Source organism: Cetorhinus maximus, chromosome 15, assembly GCF_964194155.1.
Source record: "Cetorhinus maximus chromosome 15, sCetMax3.hap1.1, whole genome shotgun sequence".
In the NCBI taxonomy this organism is placed as follows: Eukaryota; Metazoa; Chordata; class Chondrichthyes; order Lamniformes; family Cetorhinidae; genus Cetorhinus; species Cetorhinus maximus.
This window is the reverse complement of record NC_135893.1, coordinates 58490504-58515775: the sequence shown is the minus strand read 5'-3', so window position 1 is coordinate 58515775 and position 25272 is coordinate 58490504. Positions and strand designations below refer to the sequence as shown.

Sequence of the window (25272 nt, the reverse complement as noted above, 5' to 3'; positions counted from 1 at the left end):
ATTAAAACCACTAGAGTCTAAAAGGAATAGAATAGACGGACGACCCGGCATCAACCTAGGCACCGGAAACGACGATGGGGAACTCAGCTTTCTCGACCCTGCAGAGTCTTCCTTACTAACATCTGGGGAATAATGCCAGAATTGGAAGAGCTGTCTTACAGACTAGTCAGCCTGACATAATCATACTCACGGAAACATACCATCCATCACCATCCCTGGATATGTCCTGTCCCACCAGCGGGGCAAACCTAGAAGAGGTGGCAGCACGGTGGTATACAGTCGACGGGGAGTTGCCCTGGGAATCCTCAACATCAACTGCGGACCCCATAGAGGCTCATGGCATCAGGTCAAACATGGGCAAGGAAACCTCCTGCTGATTACCACATACCGCCACCCTACCCCCAACCCCCTCAGCTGATGAATCAGTACTCCTCCATGTTGAACATCACTTGGGGAAGCACTGAGGGTGGCAAGGGCGCAGAATGTGCGCTGGGTAGGGGACTTCAACGTCCTTCACCAAGCTTGGCTCGGTAGCACCACCACAAACCGAGCTGGCAGAGTCCCAAAGGACATGGCTGCTAGACTGGGTCTGCGGCAGGTGGTGAAGGAACCAACAAGAGTGAAAAACATGCCTCATCTTCACCAACATGACTGTCACAGATGGATCTGCCATTGACAGTATCAGTAGGAGTGACGACCGCGCAGTCTTTCTGGAAACAAAGTCCTGTCCACATTGAGGATAGCCTCCATCATTTTGAGTGGCTCTGTATGACACTGCTAAATGGGATAGATTTCGAACAGTTAGACTGGGAACCCATGAAGCACTGTGGGCCATCAGCAGCAGCAGAATTGTACTCAACCACAATCTGTAACCTCATGGCTCGGCATATTCCCCCTCTAACATTACCACCAAGCCAGGGGATCAACCCTGGTTAAATGAAGAATGCAGGAGGGCATGCCAGGAGCAGCACCAAGCATGCCTAAAAATGAGGTGTCAACCTGATGAATCTCCAACACAGGACTATTTGCATGCCAAGCAGCATGAGCAGCAAGTGATAGACGGAGATAAGCAATTCCACAACCAATAGATCAGATCTAAGCTCTGCAGTCTTGCCACATCCAGTCATGAATGATGGTGCACAATTAAACAACTCACTGGAGGAGGTGGCTCCAGAAATATCCCTAACCTCAATGATGGGGGAGCCCAGCCCATCGGTGCAGAAGATAGGGCTGAAGCATTTGCAACAATCTTCAGCCAAAAATGCCAAATGGATGATCCATCTCAGCCTACTCCAGAGGCCGCAAGCATCACAGATGCCAGTCTTCAACCAATTCGATTCATTCCAAATGATATCAAGAAACAGCTGAAGGCACTGGATATTTCAAAGGCTATGGGCCCTGACAACATTCCAGCAATAAAACTGAAGACTTGTGCTCCAGGACATACCACGTCCCTAGCCAAGCTGTTCCAGTACAGCTACAACACTGACATCTACCCAGCAATGTAGAAAATTGCCCAGATAGACCCCGTCCACAAAAAACTGGACAAGTCCAACCCGGACAATTACTGCCCCATCAGCCTACTCTCGATCATCAGTAAAGGGATGGAAGGGGTCATCAACAGTGCTATCAAGCTGCACTTGCTTAGCAATAACCTGCTCGCTTATGCTCAGTTTGGGGTCTGCCAGGGCTACTCCGCTCCTGACCTCATAACAGCCTTGGTTCAAACACGGACAAAAGAGCTGAACTCCGGATGTGAGTTGTCAGTGACTGCCCTTGACATAGAAACATAGAAAATAGCAGCAGGAGGAAGCCATTCGTCCCTTCGAGCCTGCTCCGCCATTCATCATGATCATGGCTGATCATCCAACTCAATAGCCCGCTCCCGCATTCTCCCCATATCCTTTGATTCCTTTCGCCCCAAGAGCTATGTCTAACTCCTACTTGAAAACATACAATGATTTTGGCCTCAACTACTTTCTGTGGTAGCAAATTCCACAGGCTCACCGCTCGCTGGATGAAGAAATTTCTCCTCATCTCAGTCCTAAATGGTTTACCCCGTATCCTCAGACTGTGACCCCTGGTTCTGGACTCCCCCACCATTGGGAAAATCCTTCCTACATCTACCCTGTCTAGTCCTGTTAGAATTTTATAGGTTTCTATGAGATCCCTTCTCATTCTTCTGAACTCCAGCAGATATAGAATCACAGCGCAGAAGAGGCCCTTCGGCCCATCGAGTCTGCACCGACACGTGAGAAACACCTGACCTACCTACCTAATCCCATTTACCAGCTCTTGGCCCATAGCCTTGAATGTTATGACGTGCCAAGTGCTCATCCAGGTACTTTTTGAAGGATGTGAGGCAACCCACCTCCACCACCCTCCCAGGCAGTGCATTCCAGACCATCACCACCCTCTGGGTAAAAACGTTTTTTCCTCACATCCCCCTAAACCTCCTGCCCCTCACCTTGAACTTATGCCCCCTTGTGACTGACCTTTCAACTAAGGGGAACAGCTGCTCCCTATCCACCCTGTCCATGCCCCTCATAATCTTGTACACCTCAATCAGGTCGCCCCTCAGTCTTCTCTGCTCCAACGAAAACAACCCAAGTCTATCCAACCTCTCTTCATAACTTAAATGTTTCATCCCAGGCAACATCCTGGTGAATCTCCTCTACACACCCTTCAGTGCAATCACATCCTTCCTATAATGTGGCAACCAGAACTGCACACAGTACTCCAGCTGTGGCCTCACTAAGGTTCCATACAACTCCAACATGACCTCCCTACTTTTGTAATCTATGCCTTGATTGATAAAAGCAAGTGTCCCATATGCCTTTTTCACCACCCCACTAACATGCCCCTTTGCCTTCAGAGATCTATGGACACACACGCCAAGGTCCCTTTGTTCCTCAGAACTTCCTAGTGTCATGCCGTTCATTGAATACTTCCTTGTCAAATTACTCCTTCCAAAGTGTATCACCTCACACTTTTCAGGGTTAAATTCCATCTGCCACTTATCCGCCCATTTGACCATCCCGTCTATATCTTCCTGTAGCCCAAGACACTCAACCTCACTGTTAACCACCCAGCCAATCTTTGTGTCATCCGCAAACTTACTAATCCTACCCTCCATATAGTCATCTATGTCGTTTATATAAATGACAAATAATAGGGAACCGAGTACAAATCCCTTTGGTACGCCACTGAACACTGGCTTCCAGTCACTAAAGCATCCTTCTGTCATCACCCTCTGCCTCCTACAACTAAGCCAATTTTGAATCCACCTTATCAAATTACCCTGTATCCCATGTGGGACCTTGTCAAAGGCTTTGCTGAATTTTATATAAATTACATCAACTGCACTACCCTCATCTACACACCTGGTCACCTCCTCAAAAAATTCAATCAAATTTGTTAGGCATGACTTCCTTCTGACAAAGCCACGCTGGCTATCCCTGATCAAACCTTGCCTTTCCAAGTGGCGATAGATTCTCTCCTTCAGAATTTTCTCCAATAGTTTCCCTACCACTGACGTGAGACTCACTGGCCTGTAGTTCCCTGGCTTATCTCGACAACCCTTCTTAAATAGTGGAACCACATTAGCTGTTCTCCGGTCCTCTGGCACCTTCCCCGTGGCCAGAGAGGAATTAAAAATTTGGGTCAGAGCCCCTGCGATCTCCTCCCTTGCCTCCCTCAGCAGTCTGAGACACAAATCATTTGGACCTGGAGATTTGTCCACTTTTAAGCCTGCCAATACCTCCAATACCTTACAAAAATAAAAATACCTGGAAAAACTCAGCAGGTCTGACAGCATCTGCGGAGGGGAATACAGTTAATGTTTCGAGTCCGTATGATCCTTGCTTTTACCTCCAATATCTTGTCACTTAAGAACCTCACAGTCTCTCCCCCGAGTTCGATACTTTCATCCACATTCTCTTGGGTGAAGACAGGTGTGAAGTATTCATTCAACACTCTCACGATGTCCTCTGGCTCCACCCATAGATAGCCCCCTTGGTCCCTTATGGGCCCTACTCTTTCCCTGGTTATCCTCTTCTCATTGATATACTTATAGAATATCTTGGGATTTTCCCTACTTTTACCAGCCAGAGCTTTCTCATATCCCCTTTTTGCTCTCCTAATTGCTTTCTTAAGGTCCGCCCTGCACTTTCTGTACTCCACTAATGCCTCTGCTGATTTGCTTCCTTTGTATCTGCTAAAAGCCTCTCTTTTCCTTCTCATCGTAACCTGAATAACTCTGGTCATTCATGGTTCTCTGGGCTTGTTACTCCTTCCCATCACCCTAGAGGGAACATGTTGAGCCTGTACCCTCCCCATTTCCTTTTTGAACACCCCCCACTGTTCCTCTGTAGATTTCCCCACAAGTAACTGTCTACCTTGGCCAGACTAATATCCACTCTCCCCCAATCCAAAACATTGTTTTGCAACTTGTCGATTTCTTTGTCCATTACAAACTTAAACTGTACCATGTTGTGGTCGCTATCGCTAAAATGCTCGCCCACCACCACCTCAGCCACCTGTCCGGCTTCATTCCCCAGAATTAGGTCCAGCACTGCGCCATCCCTTGTTGAACCCTCCACATATTGACCTAAAAAGTTCTCGTGTAATCCTAACCGACTCAATCTCTCCTCATATGTCAGTTCCACCATCCCAGGAATCAGTCTGATAAACCTTCGCTGCACTCCCTCTATAGCAAGAACATCCTTCCTCAGATAAGGAGGCCAAAACTGCACACAATATTTCAGGTGTGGTCTCACCAAGGCCCTGTATAATTGCAGCAAGACATCCCTGCTCCTGTACTCGAATCCTCTTGCTGCGAAGGCCAACATGCCATTTGCCTTCTTCACAACCTGCTGCACCTGCATGCTTACCTTCAGCGACTGATGTACGAGGACACCCAGGTCTCACTGCACATTCCCCCTCTCTCAATTTATAGCCATTCAGATAATAATCTGCCCTCCTGTTTTTGCTACCAAAGTGGATAACCTCACATTTATCCACATTATACTGTATCAGCCATGCATTTTCCCACTCACTCAGCTTGTCCAAATCACACTGAAGCATCTCTGCATCCTCCTCACAGCTCACCCTCCCACCCAGCTTTGTGTCATCTGCAAATTTGGAGATAGTACATTTAGTTCCCTCATTTAAATCATTAATATATATTGTGAATATCTGAGGTCCCAGCACCGATCCCTGCGGGACCCCACTAGTCACTGCCTGCCGTTCGGAAAAAGACCCGTTTATTCCTACTCTTTGTTTCCTGTCTGCCAACCAGTTTTCTACCCATCTCAATACACTACCCCCAATCCCATGCGCTTTAATTTTACATGCTAATCTCTTATGTGGGGCTTTGTCGAAAGCCTTCTGAAAGTCCAAATAAACCACATCCACTGGCGCCCCCTCATCAACTCTACTAGTTACATCCTCAAAAAATTCCAGTAGATTTGTCAAGCATGATTTCCCTTTTGTAAATCCATGCTAACTCTGTCTGATTCTGCCACTGTTTTCCAAGCGCTCAGCTATTAAATCTTTTATAATGGACTCTAGAATTTTCCCCATTACCGACATCAGGTTAACTGGTCTATAATTCCCTGTTTTCTCTCTACCTCCCTTTTTAAATAGTGGGGTTACATTAGCTATCCTCCAATCTGTAGGAACTGTTCCAGGGTTTATAGAATCTCGGAAGATGACCACCAATGCATCCACTATTTCTAGGGCCACTTCCTTAAGTACTCTGGGATGTAGATTATCAGGCCCTGGGGATTTATCGGCCTTCAATCCCATCAATTTCCCCAACACCATTTCCCTACCAATACTGATTTCTTTAACTTCCTCCCTCTCACTAAACCCTGTGTTCCCCAACATTTCTGGTTTGTTATTTGTGACAGAACCAAAGTATGCATTTAGTTGGTCAGCCATTTCTTTGTTGCCCATTATAAATTCCCCTGTTTCTGCCTGTAAGGGACCTACATTTGTCTTCACCAATCTTTTTCTCTTCACATACCTATAGAAACTTCACAGTCAGTTTTTATGTTCCCTGAAAGCTTACTCTCGTACTCTATTTTCCCCATCTTAATCAATCCCTTGGTCCTCCTTTGCTGAATTCTGAACTGCTCCCAATCCTCAGGTCTGTTGTTTTTTTTCGCCAATTTGAATGCCTCTTCCTTGGATCTAATACTATCTCTAATTTCCCTTGTAGGCCATGGTTTGGCTACCTTTCCTGTTTTACTTTTGTGACAGACAGGAATAAACAATTGTTGCATGCTCTCTTTGAATGTTTGCCATTGCCTATCCACCATCATCCCTTTAAGTAACGTTTCCCAATCCATCATAGCCAACTCCGGCCTCATACCATCGTAGTTTCCTTTATTGAGATTCAGGACCCTAGTCTCAGAATCAACTACGTCACTCTCCATCTTGATGAAGAATTCTATCATATTATGGTCGCTCATCCCCAAGGGGCCTCACACAACTAGATTGCCAATTATTCCTTTCTCATTGCACAATACCCAGTTTAAGATGGCCTGTTCTTTAGTTGGTTCCTCAACATATTGGTCCAGAAAAACATCCCATGTACACTCCAGGAATTCCTCCTCTACGGCATTGTTACTAATTTGATTTGCCCAATCTCTATGCAGATTAAAGTCACCCATAATTACAGATGTTCCTTTATTGCATGCATCTCTAATTTCCTGTTTAATACCATTCCCAACATCACCACTGCAGTTTGGGAGTATATATAAAACCCCCACTAACGTTTTTTGCCCCTTGGTGTTTCTCAGCTCTACCCATACAGATTCCACATCATCGGAGCTAATATCTTTCCTCACTATTGCGTTAATTTTCTCTTTAACCAGCAATGCAACTCCACCGCCTTTTCCTTTTTGTCTGTCCTTCCTAAATACTGAATACTCCTGGATGTTCAGTTCCCATCCCTGGTCACCCTGCAGCCATGTCTCCGTAATCCTGACTATGTCATACCTGTTTACATCTATTTGAGTGGTTAATTCATTTACTTTATTGCGAATGCTCCTCGTGTTAAGGCACAAAGCCTTAAGGCTGGTCTTTTTAACATTACTTGTCCCGTTCCCACTATTTTTCACTGAGGCCCTGTTTGATTCTTGCTCTTGATTTCTCTGCCTATAATTTTCTTATTCCCCTTTCTGTCTTTTGTTCTTGTCCTTGATTCCCCCTCCTCTGACTCCTTGCATAGGTTCCCATCCCCCTGCGATTTTAGTTTAAACCCTCCCCAACCACTCTAGCAAATATTCCCCCTAGGACATCAGTCCTGGTCCTGCCCAGGTGTAACCCGTCCAGTTTGTACTGGTCCCACCTCCCCCAGAACCGGTCCCAGTGTCCCAGGAATCTGGAACCCTCCCCCTCACACCATCTCTTCAGCCACGTATTCATCCGACATATCCTGCTATTTCTACTCTGACTAAGCACATGGCACTGGTAGTAATCCTGAGATCACTACCTTGACATCAAGGCCACATTTGACAGCGTGTGGCATCAAGGAGCCCTGCCAAAACTGGAGTCAATGGGAATCAGGGGGTAAACTCTCTGCTGGTTGGAGTCCTATCTAGCACAAAGGAAGATGATTGTGGCTGTTGGAGGTTAGTCATCTCAGTTCTGGGACATCACTGCACGAGTTCCTCAGGCTAGTGGCCTAGGCCCAACCATCTTCAGCTGCTTCATCAATGACCTCCTCCCATCACAAGGTCAGAAGTGGGGATGTTCACTGATGATTGCAATGTTAGCACCATTCACAGCTCCTCAGAAACTGAAGCAGTCCATGTCCAAATGCAGCAAGACCTGGATAACATCCAGTCTTGCGCTGACAAGTGGCAAGTAACATTCGTGCCACACAAGTGCCAGGCAATGGCCATCTCCAATAAAAGAGGATCTAACGATCACCCCTTGACATTCAATGGCATTACCATCGTTGAATCCCCCACTAACAACATCCTGGGGGTTACCATTGACCAGAAACTGAACTGGACCAGCCATATAAACACTATGGCTACAAGAGCAAGTCAGAACCTACGAGTCCTACGGCAAGTAACTCACCTCCTGTCTCCCCAAAGCCTGTCCACCATCTATAAGGCACAAGTCAAGAGTGTGATGGAATACGCTCCACTTGCCTGTATGAGTGCAGCTCCAACAACACTCAAGAAGCTCAACACCATCCAAGACAAAGCAGCCCACTTGATTGGCACCCCATCCACAAAATTCGCTCCCTCCACCATCACAGTGGCAACAGTGTGTACCATCTATAAGATGCACTGCAGGAACTCACCAAGGCTCCTTAAACAGCACCTTCTATATGCACAACCGCTACCATCTAGAAGGACAAGGGCAGCAGGCACATGGGAACTCCATCACCTACAAGTTCCACTCTAAGCCACTCACCACCCTGACTTGGAAATATGTTGCCGTTCCTTTAGTGTCGCTGGGTCAAAATCCTGGAACTCCCTCCCTACCAAAACTGTGGTGTACACCACATGGACTGCAGTGATTCAAGGCAGCAGTTCACCACCACCTTCTGAAAGGAAATTAGGGGTGGGCAAAAATTCTGGCCTAGCAAGCGACACCCACATCCTGTGAACGAAAAAAAAGAACATCCTGTGACCAACACTCCCGGTTTCTCACCCGTTCTCGTTTTTCATTAGCAAACGTTTCTTTCATGCGTGGAAGTTGGTTCTCTACACTCAGCAGCCCTTCCTTGAATTGCTCGTTATCGGCAATAAACTTCTCGCGTTTTGAGGAATTTGGCAAGATCAGCATAATGAAGCAACTGCTGCAACACAGTCGTCGCCATGTTACCACCTACGCTGGCCATATCATTATGCAATATAAAATCTACCCCTTCAATGGGTAAACTAGGAAGAATTGCCACAGTAACAATTCAGTTTACTAAATCACTTCATAAACTGACTTCATACAAGGGAAGAGGTTCATAAATTCCATGAATACCCCGTTAATACTTTTTTTTTCATCAAACCATCTGGAACATAAATCATATCAACAGCCACATCAATGACAAGTATCTCTCAAAATATTAGTTTTTTTACTTTTGTTGGAGGAGTAAGAGAATACTTAGAGACAAAACCTCTGTAACCTCCACCAACCTGGCTCACTTCAGCACTATTCAAAGAAGAATCCACTTGACTATCCTAAGCTGCATTCCCCTCTCTAGTAGCTTTTAACACCCATTTCCTTTTCTGATACAGCTTTTTCTGAAGGCTGGTTAAGCGTTCCTATCACTGCCACCAGTTTACTGTTCAGCTCCAACAACTGGCTTTGAAATGCAGTGTCTTATGGCAATAAAAACATACTGGCTCTTTACATCACTTCATCTTCACTACTATAATATTTATTGACTGGAACACCTTCTGCCTTCTCCCTAAAGCTAGACTCCTTTCTATTCCTCCAGTTCCCTCATAGGTTTACAAATGGAGATCTACTGCCCCCTAGCTGCCTATGTGATATATCATACCCATCTGTCAGAAACACTGCTGCCTGTATCTTAGGAACCCTAAGGTCTTCCAGGTGTGACCTAATAGCTATTGGAATGCTGTTTCAAAATTCTTCTAGTATTATTAACTCTCTCACATTCTCAATTCTGTTCAACTTTCAGTGTCCGAAACTACTGGTCCCACAACATTTCTTTCTCCCTAGCAAATTCTGCACTTTTTATTCGGTCTTTTCTTTAAAGTCTGAAATTTCAACTGATTTGCTTTAGGAACAAGCTCATAAGCATTAAGTACCACAGTAACTACCTTATAATCTGAGGATTGTTCTTCCAAAAGGCTAAAATGCACATCCATTGCTTTCCCACCCAAAACACTTTGCAAAATGAGAGTCCATATGTCCTTTGGCCACTTTAACTTCGTAGCCACTTTTTCAAATGAGATAAAATATCTCTCAACTCAGTCTTCAGTGAATTTAGGCACAATGCGAAGATTTTTTGTGTTATCGAAGCTCAAAGTGGGACTCGATTCCTCATCCGAACTTTACATCTTAACCTAAGCTTTTCTCTAGCAAATTCATACCATCTGATTTCTTTCTCCCTTTGACACTCAATCTCAAGCTTTCGCATTTCCATTTCTTTCACTCTTCTTCTTCCTCTTTTCCAAGTTCAAGTTTTTGCTTTTCTCTACCTCTTTCTATTTCAAGCTGCTTCATTTCATTCATTGTCTTAAGCTGGTTCATCTGCAACTGAATTCTAGCTAACTCAACTAAATTGCTACCTGGATTAACCCTTCCTTCTTCCAAACCCAGATGCTGCGCAATTACCTCAATTATTTGTTTTCTTAGCCCCTGCATTTAACACAAGTTTGTCTGTTAATGCAATTAACTTAGCCTTGATTATTTGTTGCAAATCATTCAGGCATAAATCTTTCCTCTCCAGACAAGTTGTAGCAATTGACAAAGTCATTCTGCTTTTCACCAGTATAGCAAAATTAATCATGGAAATCTTATCAATCTTAACCTCAGCAAGTACCAGTACTTGTATCTGTTTGTGGATTCGAAATCCCAGAAGAGACCCTAATATATATGTTATGCCCCTGGACCAGACCCCCAGGTTTTTGGTACGATCCAGTTAGGGACCAATAACTTTTTATTTAAAGTAGACAAAGTTTGAGATCTAAGGTACTTACTAAGAGAATAAAGCCACAGAACTCCACGGGTTTTGAACAAACAAAAACAAACTTTATTATACAAGGTCAGAAAGATAAAACAATCTACAATATCTATCTTGTACTCTAATATTTAGAGGTCAATATGAGGTACATGTGAATTAACAGACAAACTCCAACACACCACATAATAATGACAGATGAAACCAAGACAGATTACATGGATTTCTCAGTAACCCACCCAGACATCAGTAAACACCAAGTCAACCAATCTCGTTGGAACTCTCTCTCTCATGAGGGATTCCAGTCTTCACCTTAGAAAATTTAGCCTTGGAATTCTCTCAAAAAGTCACTCCAACTCGGATGGCCTCAACGACGGCCCACCTTGCAGGATTTCAATCTTGCCTCCCAAGACTCTGTTCCCCTGGATTCCCAAATCTGCACTCAAGTGCCAACTCACAAGCATAACTTCAGTTCTTCAGCCATACCGAACAGAATACGGCACATCCAAAGGGGTACCTTTGCCCCAACGGCCTACAGCCGGAATCATCAACCTTTTGCTGCCTCCATTGCCAGGGCTTCTCCTGAGCCCTCATCACAAAGTCTGCCAACTGCAGCCCTTTTTCTGCTTGGAGCCTCTTTCGCTGCTCCTCATTCTCTTGAGCAGGGACTTCTCCCTGTCCCCTGCTTGGGATTCTTCGCCAAGATATGGTGCCGCGCTTCTGGGTCAAATGACCCAATTTTCCACGCCATTTTTCTTTTTACACAGGCACACTGGGCCCACCCTTGGCCCACAGAATTTAAAATGCTGAATCATGCATGCCTAGTCCCTTTTCAGTCCACGCATGCGTGGAAGCTCACATGGATTGTAAGGACTTGGAGTTCCCAACCCCCCGCTCTCTGAGGTAGGTCTGGCTTTCGTAACACACCGCAGCATGACCATTAGTGATATGCAATATATGTAAGAAATCGTAGGATTTACTATGGCTTTACAAATAAGAAGTAAATAGATAAAAACAACAAAAAACATAGAATGTTCAGGGAAGAGCAAGGAAATGAGATTCAACGGGACGGTTCCTGTGGGACAGTCGGCTACAATGCCTCAAATGGTGCCCCTCTGTAACAAAATTGTTCGCTCCACCCACCCACCCACACTTAAATCATCTTGGAAGTTGCTATTTGGTGTTTTTTGTGAAGACACAGAAAAGCTTTCCTTTTTTCCTTACTTAGAGGAGGATGCACAGATTACCAATTCCAAGTGAACAGATCACAAATCTGTTAAAAACTGGGTGGGAGAGTTAAGTGTGCATGAACTTTTGCGAGGACTATGATCTGGAAGCATGTTGCTAATGTTATCATGGATAGTGCCCTCACCTGAGAAGTCTCACATCACTGGCATCGTTTTCAAAAATAGGAGAGAGGTAGTCCTTTATGAAACTGTCTGCTGCAGTATCTGAATGAGCACAGAACAGAATCCTGAGACAGGAAGAAACACAAATGTGAGTCAGCTGTAAAAAGGAAAACGTGACACAGTGTACCTTAAGATCTGTGATAGTAATCTGTGTGTTCATCCATCTCTCGCTCTCTCTCCTCTTGCCCCCAACACCACACAGAAACTGATCTCCAATATCAGGAATTCTTCTGGTCATAAAGGTTCAACTGCAGTGGTTCAATCAGTAAACATGTCATATGATGTGGTACTGAGCTATACAGAAGCATCGGTTTCTGGTCTCTGTTCAATTAGCTTGTCTCAGCTGGAATGCTAGGAAGGCCGCAACTGGCTTCAACAGCTCAGGGAAGAAGAAGAAGAAATCTCACACATACCCCCGATTCCCACTCACCCTTATTACGTGCTGATTCCTGCTAGAAGTGCACATGCAGACTTCTAATATAACAGATCTTGCTCAGATACAGTCAACTCGAGCATAGCCAATCAACACTCAGTGTGCAGACTCAGATTTGAAGCAAGTACTTGGGGTAAGGTTCAAGAAACAACCATTTGCCAGCAAGTGTCACCATCTGAAGTGGGCAAGGAGAGAAAACTGGAGAAAAAAAATTGTGTTGCAAGGCAAAAAAATAAACTTGAAAGTATCTTCCTTATCCATTTATCAAGGAAACTGGCACAATCCTAAAACACTTCAACATATGCCTATTTGTGCACTCATGTGGCAAAGCCTGATTATTTTACAATTATTTTCAGGTCTATCAATCAACTTCACTCTACCTTTTGTCAGAGTCTTTCACCAATTGTTTAATTGCTTGTGCCAAAGTGAAAGTTTTCCCAGTGCCACATGGCCCGGTCAGAAGAATTGGTGGGAGATTGAATGATGTGGGAGCTGTAATGATACCAGCTGCTTTCCTCTGTTTGGAGTTCAGCCTTAGATCCAACTGCTTTCCCCAGTCTCTGTGAGACAAAGAGGAAATCATTATTTTGAAAGTTTGGTGTACATTTGCTTCATATCTACAGCATAGCTTTACTTTTTCACAGCTATGAGAAAGGAAAAAAATTTATTTACCAGAAAGAAATAAAAATTCCAAATATCAATTTCTATATTCAGTATCATGCCAATCCTCAATATACTTAAACAACAATGTGCATTTGTACAGTGTCTTTAACATAGAAAGACATATCCACTTGCTTCACAAGGGCTTAAGGAAAAAAGAAAAGTCTCTTCATGAGGTTTCAACACATGGTTCACTCCACACCCTCTCATTTCAGTAATAATTTCAAAATCCCTTCATAGCTGAAAAAAATGCAACATAATTATGGCCTAAATTCTTCTCCATCCACCCATGTTGACCATGCTCTTTTAACAGAAGAAAAGCTTATCTGATCTTGCAAAACTATGAGAATCCATAAGCAGGTTGTTTATAGTTTACACTACCAGGACAGAGGACTGATATCAGCTGACCTTCAACAATTTTGAGACAGGTAAAAGAGAAAAATCACAGCTGAGGTCACAACCCCAAGTGAATGTCATTACAGTGACTTGAGAACAAAAATAGGAGAGCATCCACAAATGAGTTATTATTTTTTTAACACACATAATTTAGCAAATAAGGGTCAGTTTTCACCTAAAAACAAGCATCATTGCAAGGCTGTCCACAATCTACTGCTGCAAAGGATAACAAACAGACTGATAAGAAGGAACTTTCTGTCCGTATGTCGCTTGATTCTCATAGCTAAAGCTGAGTCCTTCCAGCATTTTCTGAGGATATATCGGTGTCACCTTTCCTTAAATGGCATTGAAAGTTGCTGATTCCATAACCATTATAATTTTAATTGTCTCTGTTATGTTTCTCTCCCTTCCACCACCCCTACTGCATCCCAAAGGATTTCATACAAAATGCAAATAAGCTATTTGGAAAAAACACTACATTTGGCAGCCACCAGAAAACACACCAAAAGTGTTCCATACCTGTCTGGCAAATCAAGCATCAGAAGAGGAGAAATGTCTGGGGAGACCAGGCTGCAGTCTTTAAGATTATCCAAAGCTAGATGCATCTCACAGAGCGGCAAACGGTTCAACTGAAACTGAAGCTCCACCTGTTGGTTGAACCAAAAGATCACTAAGCAATTCAAAAACATTAAAGAAACAGAATGCACTTTGAAAAGCTCATACCACCAATTTATGTGAGTTTTGTCCAATATCTGACAATTCCATAGTAAGCAAAACGAGGGGAGAAAAACCCTCAGTTTCCCATTTTATTTTTCAATGCACAAGTAAGCTGGACAGTACTGGAGTGACTCACCATTGCATTGTTCTTAGCTTTGATTTGCGGCTCACATTTCTTTTCTTATGGCTGATGTAGTTGTAGAGCAACAACTGTAATTTTACATTCAGGTGATTAAGCCAGATAAATAAGTCAAGAGTAGAAAAGTGAATCACTTTTGCATTTGTCGATCAGGCACTCAGCCATTATCTATTCCATGATTTGTCCTGGGTGGCCGCAAATGTACATTGAAGATTTTTTAATTTTCCATTTTTGCATGAAGTATCCATATGTGTCATGGTGTGTCTTGATGCTGCCCAGTGACCATGAGCTTTACAGAAGGTTGAAGCCAGGGATCTTCAGTATTTGGTCTGTCACAAGGTGCTCTGTTGTGACTTCTTGTGAACTCCATGCATCTTACAAGCTCCATTGAAATTATATTGTTGAAATTTAAGCTTGAGAGTCCAAAAGGGCTTGTGTGACTTCAGATAGCGTTGAGGGACAATTTTGAGATCCTGGTGCATGGGGAGACATTGATTTTCCTCAATTTGCTATACTTTGCAGAGGGTTGCAATGAATGGGCATGGGACTGATGTGCAATGGGCAGCAAGAGTGTTGGGGTGGTTTTCTGATGCTACACTCAACTTGTTGACGTCAAATGGAATACTACAAGTGGAGTGTAGCAACTTCTGGTCTTTACTGGTGCACAGTACTCATAATGCATGATGCCCATTGAAAACACAGTCCACACGATCTATGAAGCCAAATTCTGCACTGGAATTTGCTACTTTGACAGCAGAAAACCCCATTTTGCATCTTACAAACTCAAAGCAGCAATATCTAATTTTATTTTTGTGAAGTAGATAATGACAGACATCCAGCCCACTGATTTTGTATTAGGTAATGCAGCAATTGATATGGCAGATACTGTTAAGCTTTTGGCAAAAGATGCCACAACTTTAGATTTGAGATTATTAGTAGACTATAGCAAGCACTACAGAAATACTGAGGGAAAGAACAGAATACTGAGCACATTATAAACCAACAGCAGTTGATTTCCTCCAAACAGTAACATAGTCATCCAAACCGCTTAATTACTGATAATCCACAGCGAAGTACCTGTAGAAATCATCCTTCTTTTCCTATATTATTTTGCTCTGACCAACATTATGGAAATAACACAAATCAGGCATACATTTCGAGAGATAAAGGTAACTTCAGAACTTATCTACAAAACGTTCAAAGAGTAAAACTCAAAGATTACATTGTGCTAAACATCTGGTTATGACTAGGCTCCCTCGGCTCATTTCTGATTCTGATTAAGTTAGACACTTTAATTTCTATCTTAATTGGCACAAGGACTAGGAGACACAGATTTAAGGTTTGAGACAAGATATGAAGGCGGGGGCATATGTGAGGAAGAACGATTTTGCACAGCGAGTGGTCATGACCTGGAGCTTGATGCCAGTAAGGACCCGATGGGTTGAATGGACTCCTTATGTGCCATTATGGCTTTACAACTCTACTGCTCTTCCATCAATATTATATCATGAACAGTGAAGATTTTTAAATTTTCCATTTTTGCATGAAGTATCCATATCTGTCATGGTAGAACTTGATGCTGCTTACTGTTTACCATGAGCTTCACAGAAGGTTGAAGCCATGGATCTTCAGCATTGGGTCTTTCACTAGGTTTTTTTTGTGACTTCCTGTGAACTCCATGCATCTTCCATGCAATTTTAAACCCAATGCTAGGATGTTAAAATCACAAAGTGGGTGACCAGCAGCATACGAATTCAGTTTAAACATATGCAAGTGCTGCATACAAGAATTTCTTCATAATTTGTTGATTTTGTAAAAAAGTGATATGCATACCACATGAACAATACATTGAAGGGTAAAATTAAAGCAAATCTACTGTTGTTAAACTTGGTGCTTTATGTAGCTAGTCATCATGGAGCATAAATTAAATAGCATTATAACCAAGTCACTCGAATATAAATCAGATGATGTCTGCTAAATTTCTTCAACAACTGAAGTGGTGGTCAGGCCACATCCTGAATAAAGACGTTCAGCTTCAGAAACTTAGATTAATAATTCCAAGATGAAAGTGATAAATCGGGCTGCCAACTATCCTTGTTGTTAGTTGCAATACAAGATATTTTTAAAAACATGAAATATAAATTATATTTAATTAATTTTACAGGTGAATGCTGAAGAGAAGGCTTTGTTAAAACCCTAAGATAAAAGCAAAATACTGCGGATGCTGGAAATCTGAAACAAAAACAAAAATTGCTGGAAAAACTCAGCAGGTCTGACTGCGTCTGTGGAGGGAAAGACAGAGTTAACGTTTCGAGTCCGTATGACTCTTCTTCAGAACTAAAGAGAAGTAGAAATGTGGTGAAATATATACTGTTTAAGGGGGTGGGACAGGTGAAGCTGGATGGAAGGCCAGTGATAGGTGGAGGCAAAGGAGAGATTGCAAATGATGTCATAAACAAAAGGTCGAGGGGGTGTTGATGGTGGTGATACTGGCTAAAGGAGGTGCTAATGGTGACATTAAGAGTAGAAAGCAGGATGAGCAAGTGACAGATAGCCCTAGTGGGGGTGGGGTGGGGGGAGGGGACGGTGTGGGAGAAAAGATTGAAATAGGCCAAAAGGTGGGGATAAAACAATGAATGGAAATACATTTTTAAAATAATAATAGAAATAGGTGGGGGGGAAATATATATATATAAAAATTTAAAAATAAATATTTGATAAAAAGGGGATAAAAAAGGGGTGAGGATGGAGGAGAGAGTTTATGATCTGAAGTTGTTGAACTCAATGTTAAGTCCGGAAGGCTGTAAAGTGCCTAATCGGAAGATGCTGTTCCCTACTATGGTACTTTCCATTTGCTGTTGTATTCTGCTTAATGGGTTGAGAGATAAGCAAGCATTCCTTCAGAGATCTTATGTTTTCCAATTCACAGACTGAATTCCTCAATCCAAGTTTTGTTTCTGGCTTCTAAGCAATGATCTAAGGAGGAGGGAAGAAATTTCTGTTAACAGGCAATATCTCAAAAACTTTAAGGGTACAAATTTCACATAAACTTGCCTCTATGTCTCTCTCCGGTCGAAGTTTCAGATCTTCACAGCACTCTTTGGAGAGCCTCAGCAACATACACTCCCTGGATCTGTCTTCCACAAGTGCTTCATACACTTTTTCCTTATTCCCCTGATTCGATCCAAGACCCTTTTTTTTGCTGAGGGGTATCAGCAGAACACTGGTGACCTTTTCCATCACGAGTCTCCCAGCAGCAGTGTCTTTGGTTATCACGGTATCACTCAACAAAACACAGGCAAACAGTTGACCATTCTGAACATGCCGAGCAGCACCATGATTGCCAGGAACTGCATAGGACGTCGTTATGTGCAAATTTGCTTTGACATTAAACCTAGTACAAAAAGAAAAAACTTAAAACTAATCAAAGAACAGCAATTTTAAAAAAAATTTGCTTACATAATATTTCCCCCATCTTGTTCCCCTCCAAGAGGATCTACAGAACAACAGATGAATCTCATACACAAAGTAGGAATCTAATTTTAAGATTTCAACAATGTTACAGAAAACAACACCAAAGCTCAAAAGCTTATTTGAGGTAAATAAAAAGTCTTGGCCAGGATTTTCCCCTCGGCGATTTGGGGGCGGGGTCCGCTCGCCGAGGGGCAAATGACGTGGGATAACGTCAGGAGGAATCCCCAACGTCATCCCAGTCCGTTTGAATTTTTAGGAAGGCGAGCGGACAGTGAAATCAGCTGTCCGCCCGCCGACCTGTCAATGGCCAATTGAGGCGTTTCAGTGGCGGGGGTCGGCTGGCCGCCCGCCGCCAAGCCAGTGGGGCCCGCACACCATCCGAGGGCAAAATTCTGCCCTTTATTTGAATAATTTTCATCTTTTTTTCTCCTTCCCTGCTCAAGATCCTTATTCTTATCAAGTTTCATGCATACTTTCCAATAACTTGCTCAGGAGCCATTCTTCATCCATGTCCAGCTATTTGATTGTGTGGGTACCACAGGCAAACCTGATCTTATCCTCACCTCATCAGATAGCTGCACATGTGCACTTTCCAGCCGTGATGGAATCTGTGCTTTCAAAGTTTGTATTTTTTGAGACAGACCTTAACTGAAAACAGAAACTGAAAAGGGAAACAGAAAAAGGAAACTGGAAAGGAAACTGACCCTCCCAGTTTCTATGGAAATAAAAACTGAAACCGTGATTGGAAACCAAAACTTCAAGGAAGACTGGGCCTGGATGAAAGATAAAAAAAGGATCAATCCAAGCTCAGTGTTAACAGTTGATGAGTTCAGTGGTGCAGTATAAGCAAGCTGAAGAAGAAAGGCCAGATCCAGAAGCTGAGAATAAGCAAAGAGATAGTTGCTGCTGCTGTTTCTGTTACTTGAGGAAAACTTTAGTGGATCTATGCCATCAGACCATCATAAGCAGAGTTCAGGAAATTCTGCAGACCTGTATAAGTTTTGGTGAAGACCGTACTTGTGGAACTCGGGTTGGCTGTGCACTGCTGGTGGCTGGGGATCAGGCTAGCTGCTACAAACAGAGGGCCTGAAATTTTTTGCAAGAAAGACATCATTTTGAAGGACTTTGTGACCATGTTTGATGATCCTCATGCTGAAGAGACTGTTGAGCTGAATCATTAGATCTGTCTTAGTTGTATCTGCCATTCAATGTGTAATTCGTAGTGTATATCTGGCCCCAATTTTTTGCCTGTTAATTCATGTTTAACTTATGTTGATTCTGAATGTTAGAGTATAGATGGTTAGCTAAGATTGTGTTAAGTGTTTGCTCTGTTTGATTCTTGTTTAGTAAAAATTCATCTTGTTTTAAACAGTGGAATATTATGGCTTCATTCTTTTAGTAAATAACCAAGATTTCACATTTTGTCCTTTTTTTCCCAAACTGAGATCATAACACAGTCTGAATCACAAGTTAAGCATCAAGGCTAGGAACCTTGGCCTAAGATGTCCTTTCCTTCTGCCCTCTGCAAAGAAAAGTGGAACTTTCCTAGCTCCTTTTGTGTTTAAAAAAAGTTACACTAACAATTTTCAAAACTGCACTCAAAATCTATGCATTCTTGGCACATTTTGTTCTAGTTTTAAATTTAGCTATGGGGGGAAAAATTGGCTGGATGCTGGCTCAGTCAGTATACCGTGTGTAGCTGAACCAATCAGTTAAAAGGGTTCTGGATCTGCACACATATAGCACAAATCAGCGTGGTCAGTGATCAAGTCACTACAATTAATATTAACATCCTGGGCCAAGGAGATGAAAAAAAAGCAGCCAACATTGCCATCCAGTAACATCTAATACCAATGTTCTAGTGTGGGTAGCTCTGCATGGTCAAATAGCATACCAACACAGAGGCTCACACCAGAGTTGTCCACATGAGGTTGAGGCACTATGTCAACGGAGAGAAAATGAGAAGACAACAAAATAAAATGTTGGGAGGAGGGAAATCAAAGGATGTCATCTTTCTGAGGTAACCTCAAGCCATCCTACATTGAGGGATTAGATTGTAGATGACAGGTAAATTGGCACATTCTCAAAGTTTCAGCAGTAGCCAAGCCTCCAGCTTTCCCAGAAAATTCAAATGTGAAAAGTCCTTACTTGCTTATATCTTTATTTTGTGCATTTTCCTCAATGTAGAGAAGATCATGGAAGCGAGAATGATAGTTGTGTCTGTTCAAGGCTTTGTCCAGAACTGACCGGGTGAACAATTGGTCAGCAGCAGCAGGAATTTGATAGGTCACCAACAGTGTCAAATCAAGATCAGATTGCTCTTGAGGTCGAAAATCAACGACTTGCTTGCATGTTGAATCCCAGCGTTGTGATGTCGTAAGGGATTGCTGCTGATGCTGTAGCAATGCTTCTGTACCTGTTAAAAAAAGAATATTTAAGTAAATCAAATAGTTTCACTTCTTAACCCTCTTTCCAGCTAAGGAACAGACATTCAATGCCATTTTTTACTTTCCTGGGATGAGAGCATCGCTAGCAAGGCCAGCATTTGTTGCCCATTCCCAATTACCCTTGAACTGAATGGCTTGCTGGGCCATTTCAGAGGGAAGTTAAGAGTCACCCATATTGCTGTGGGTCTGGAGTCACATGTAGGTCAGGCTGGGTAAGGACAGCAGATTTCTTTCCTTAAAAGGGAATTAGTGAACCAGGTGGGTTTTATGACAATAAACGATAGTTGTCATGGTCACCATTACTGAGACTAAGCTTTATATTCCAGGCTTATAAATTGAGTTTAATTTCCACCAGCTGCCATGGTTTCATTTGAACCTATGTCCCCAGAGCATTAGCCTGGGCCTCTGGATTACTAATCCAGTGACATTACCTTTACGCCGCCATCGCCCTCTTCACAATACAAATATTTCTCCCACATTCAAAAGCTATGAAATCATCTCCTGCAGTTTCTCATGATTGAAGTCAAACCAAGAAAAGACCCAAGAAAGAAAGAAAGAATGAGGCAGTCATTCAATCCATCTTGCTCCATCAGCCACTGGTGACACCCTTTAGCTATCTTCGCCCAATTTGACATTCCTCCCTCTAAACATCCTCCACTTATCTCACCATCGTATAAACTTTTTCCAATACCTCTCCCTTCAACGAAGCTTTCAGTCAACTTCCCTAAATCTTGCACCATGGGTCATTGTCCGTTTCTCACCCGGCTTTTCTAAAAAGCCAGCATATGCTCTGCAGTAGAGGGAATATATTAATGCAATTGTTGCATTAGTCCTGGAACTAATGCACTATGTAATGCATTACATTAGACACAAGCCAACATCAAAGATTCCATGGCACAGCATGTTAAAGCTCACACTGCAACACTGGACCACTCCATTGCTATTCTAAACCTGGGGTGCCACATCAATACTTGATTTTACAGATCTTCTAAGACATGATTTCATGGTGTTGAAATCAAGACTGACTTACTCAAACTGATTTTTTCCCAGAACTACAGAATTAACAGGTCTTAACCTCTTTGTTTTTTCTTCCATTTACAACCAGCAGGCTTTTGAAGAACAAACTTTGCATCACTGCTTACCAATTTATCTTGTTCAATCTTGATTGTGTCCTGCATTAAGAGCCATGGCCTTCACCTTAGTTTAACAAATACAAACTGTGAAAAGCAACTAAATACCTTTATCTGACAGGGCAGACACAGTAACCGTCTGCATCAGCACTGGCTCTGATCCAAAATCGAAAAATATGGTTTGCTGAAAATTTCCGAACACTTCTGAAGAAAATTTGACTGCAATTTGGTAAACATGCTCCTCAATCCTGTTCTGGCCACTTGAGCTTCGACTCCATTCTTGACATTTGGACAATATGGAATACGGATGAAGACTGTCAGAGTCACCAGCAGCAATAGAAGCAATGTGGAAGCATGGTGTGTAGGCATTAGTCAGAAATGCAACATGATGGAGTAACTGTGGAGGCTGTTGGAAAACAAAAAAGGACTTTACAATAACTTTGCACAGAATAAGAAGTGATCATATCCTCTATAGAAACCCTCAACATCAAAGCTTTCTTGAAAAACAGGTACAAAATATTCCAAACTCTTTTGTCTAGTTCTGGCGTTTTAAGCATTGAATACGGATGGTATGGAAAACGGCTGATGAACCTGATAAATCTGTTTGTAACATAGTGAAAAATTTCATGCCTGCATGCACTAGTATACAAAAATTTACTTCCTGTTGCCAATTATTTTCAACATAAACTCTTGGGTCCATCTTTATAATGGAAACTGCCTTTGTAAACTGTAATTATATCTTTCCATTAGTGGTGGCACTGTTGGGCTTCAATTTTGCATCTCCCAACTCCTGAGTCTGCATTGCAGAGACCTCCAACACTGCAACCAATTTTACTTTTTCACTTTGTGTAATGTTTGCTATTCAACTATAAATCATATAAATGTAAATATATGATATAAAAAGACAGAAAACAGGATATCAAAATGGGATCCACACTCTTTTCATATCTCATTCTAATAGCCAATCTAGACAGTAAGTTCAGGTTGTTCCTGCTGATCCAGCCTAATCCTGTTCTCATTTGATGTCTACCCATGCACTTTCAGCAGGCTGCTGTTGCCTGTGGAGCTGTAGGTTATCAAGGAATAAGTTCTTTCAAGAACTAAGGAGAGAAAATTGTGCAGGAGATAGGTCATGACGAGTGGTGCTTAACTCTTGATATGAAGTTATGGCAGTCATAGTTCTCCGTGGTAGAACAAGGAGCAATGATGAACTCAGATCCTATGCTGTTCATGGGAACAGTTCATTTTCTGAAATCTGAAGACTGACTAAAAGCAGGAATATATTGATTTTTTTTGTCTCTCAAGTTCAGGGATAAAAAAGGCCTACAGTAGCCCTCAACTGCTAGAAATGACCAAAATCCTTCATTTATAAATTAACTCTTATCCATATGCCTGGATTTTATCAAATATGTAGCAACATTGCGAGTATGCAAGTGAGCTAAAAATGACCAGTTTTTTTGGAACTTACATCACAAGTAAAAACAAATGTCCACATAAAGTCACATTTTCTGCCATCAGAGACCTGATTCAGCTCCTGATTGCATTCCACTCTCACACCTTCAATAGCCCCACTCACCTAGTGAAGAAAATCACAATTAAATAAGCAAACAACTTAGTGAATAGTTAGTTACCATACAAAAAAAGGTAAATTTAGCCTTGAGTTGATTTTGGAATGCAAAGAGGCCACAATTCACATCCATCTACATCTAGGTTTTTAAACTGCAGTTGCCGGAACCTAGGCGATCCCTCCAGGAAATCCAGATTTCTGTCCATCACTTATAGCATTTACTTGTTGAGTAGCACATGATTGTTGTTGATGTATTTTTAAAAGTTTTCTACAATAATAGCAATGTTTTTCTTCAGTTAACTGAAACGGTCTTTTAGGACTTGGTGTACCTGAGTTATAGCAACGTTTTCAAGGGATTTTTGCACACAATGTATTTAAAATGTACTGCGTGGCAGCACCAATAGATTACAGTACTGTACACATTGGGTAAAGGAAATAATTCCTTAACATGTGATTTCTGTACAAATTATGTATATTTCAGCATCTGATCTGTGTATGTACAGTACCAACTAGGTACTTTGAATGCTCATCAAAGCAGAGAAAAGGACATGTGAAATAAAGTGCGGTGGAAATATTAGAAACACAGAAATGAAAATCCTGGGTTGCTGATTTAGAGAGAGAAACAATTTCTTTTTAAAAAATATTAAACTAACAAGCTGATTCTAAAACAAATTGCTAAACCTTGAATATTCATCATCCATGTTTCTATTTTTCCTTTTGATCTTCCTCTCACCTTATTTTAAGGCCTATTAAATTTATCTGCCCTTTTTCATTTTTGCTAAATCACTTAGATCCTGGATACCTTCATATGGTGGCAATTGGCAATCATGGTATATAGAAACAGTTCTTTGTAGTTCAGTTGAAGTTCATCATAGCACCACTCAGTGGAAAGAATCTGGACTAGACATTCTTCCCACTGATTACGAAAAGAAACATCAAATCCAAATCTTAGAGCAATGAATTTTGTTTAATCAGCTACTTCTTATTCATTCTCATTGCACAGAATTGCAACGAGCCAAAATAGCTCAACATTCACAAGATAATTGCAGTTGACGAAGGCCTTTCATCTTTGAATTCATCTATCTAGAGCAGGCTTGTCTAACCTTTACATGCGAGGGGCCACATTTCAATTTTTTTCTCACTCAAGGGGCCAGTGAGCAAATGTCGAAAAGATAAGATGTTCTGATGATGCCACTTTCAAATTCAGTTCCTCTGACATGTCTTCCTTCTTCTTTAACCAAGGTTTTCCACCCACAGTGGTTGAAAGGGCCCTCAACCGTGTCCAGCCCATCTCCCGCGCATCCGCCCTCACACCTTCCTCTCCCTCCCAGAACCATGATAGGGTCCCCCTTGTCCTCACTTATCACCCCACCAGCCTCCACATTCAAAGGATCATGCTCCGCCATTTACGCCAACTCCAGCATGATGCCACCACCAAACACATCTTCCCTTCACCCCCCTGGCGGCATTCCGCAGGGATCATTCCCTCTGGGACACCCTGGTCCAGTCCTCCATCACCCCCTACATCTCAAACCCCTCCCACGGCACCTTCCCATGCAACCGCAGAAGGTGCAACACCTGCCCCTTTACTTCCCCCCTCCTCACCGTCCAAGGGCCCAAACACTCCTTTCAAGTGAAGCACCATTTCACTTGCACTTCCCTCAATTTAGTCTACTGCATTCGTTGCTCCCAATGCGGTTTCCTCTACATTGGAGAGACCAAACGCAGACTGGGTGACCGCTTTGCGGAACGCCTTCAGTCTGTCCGCAAGCATGACCCAGACCTCCCTGTCACTTGCCATTTCAACACTCCACCCTGCTCTCATGCCCACATGTCCATCCTTGGCCTGCTGCAATGTTCCAGTGAAGCTCAACGCAAACTGGAGGAACAGCACCTCATCTTCCGACTAGGCACTTTACAGCCTTCCGGACTGAATATTGAGTTCAACAACTTTAGATCATGAACTCTCCTCCATCCCCACCCCCTTTCCGATCCCCCTTTTTTCCAATAATATATATAGATTTTTCTTTTCCCACCTATTTCCATTATTTTTAAATGTATTTCCATCCATTGTTTTATCTCTACCTTTTAGCCTATTTCGATCCCTTCCCCCCACCCCATCCCCACTAGGGCTATCTGTACCTTGCTCGTCCTGCTTTCTACCCTTAATGACACCTATTAGCACATTCCTTAGATAATATCACCACCGTCAACACCTCTTTGTCCTTTTG

The 25272-nt window shown here is 42.5% G+C and overlaps 1 protein-coding gene across 5 annotated transcripts in view; it reads right to left on the bottom strand.

The window, feature by feature from the left end:
- LOC144690711 (putative helicase with zinc finger domain) overlaps positions 1-25272 on the bottom strand; it is a 453895-nt gene that overhangs the window by 371893 nt on the left and 56730 nt on the right. For 4 of the 5 annotated variants that reach the window (XM_078558475.1, XM_078558473.1, XM_078558476.1 and 1 more), the window contains 7 exons: positions 22943-23050; positions 21583-21880; positions 20046-20313; positions 17478-17817; positions 14087-14214; positions 12892-13071; positions 12042-12143 (listed from right to left, as the gene is read on the bottom strand). In XM_078558475.1, coding sequence (XP_078414601.1) covers positions 12042-12143; positions 12892-13071; positions 14087-14214; positions 17478-17817; positions 20046-20313; positions 21583-21880; positions 22943-23050 — 1424 coding nt within the window. The remainder of the gene's footprint in view (positions 1-12041; positions 12144-12891; positions 13072-14086; positions 14215-17477; positions 17818-20045; positions 20314-21582; positions 21881-22942; positions 23051-25272) is intronic. The other variant, XM_078558477.1, reaches the window with a different exon arrangement.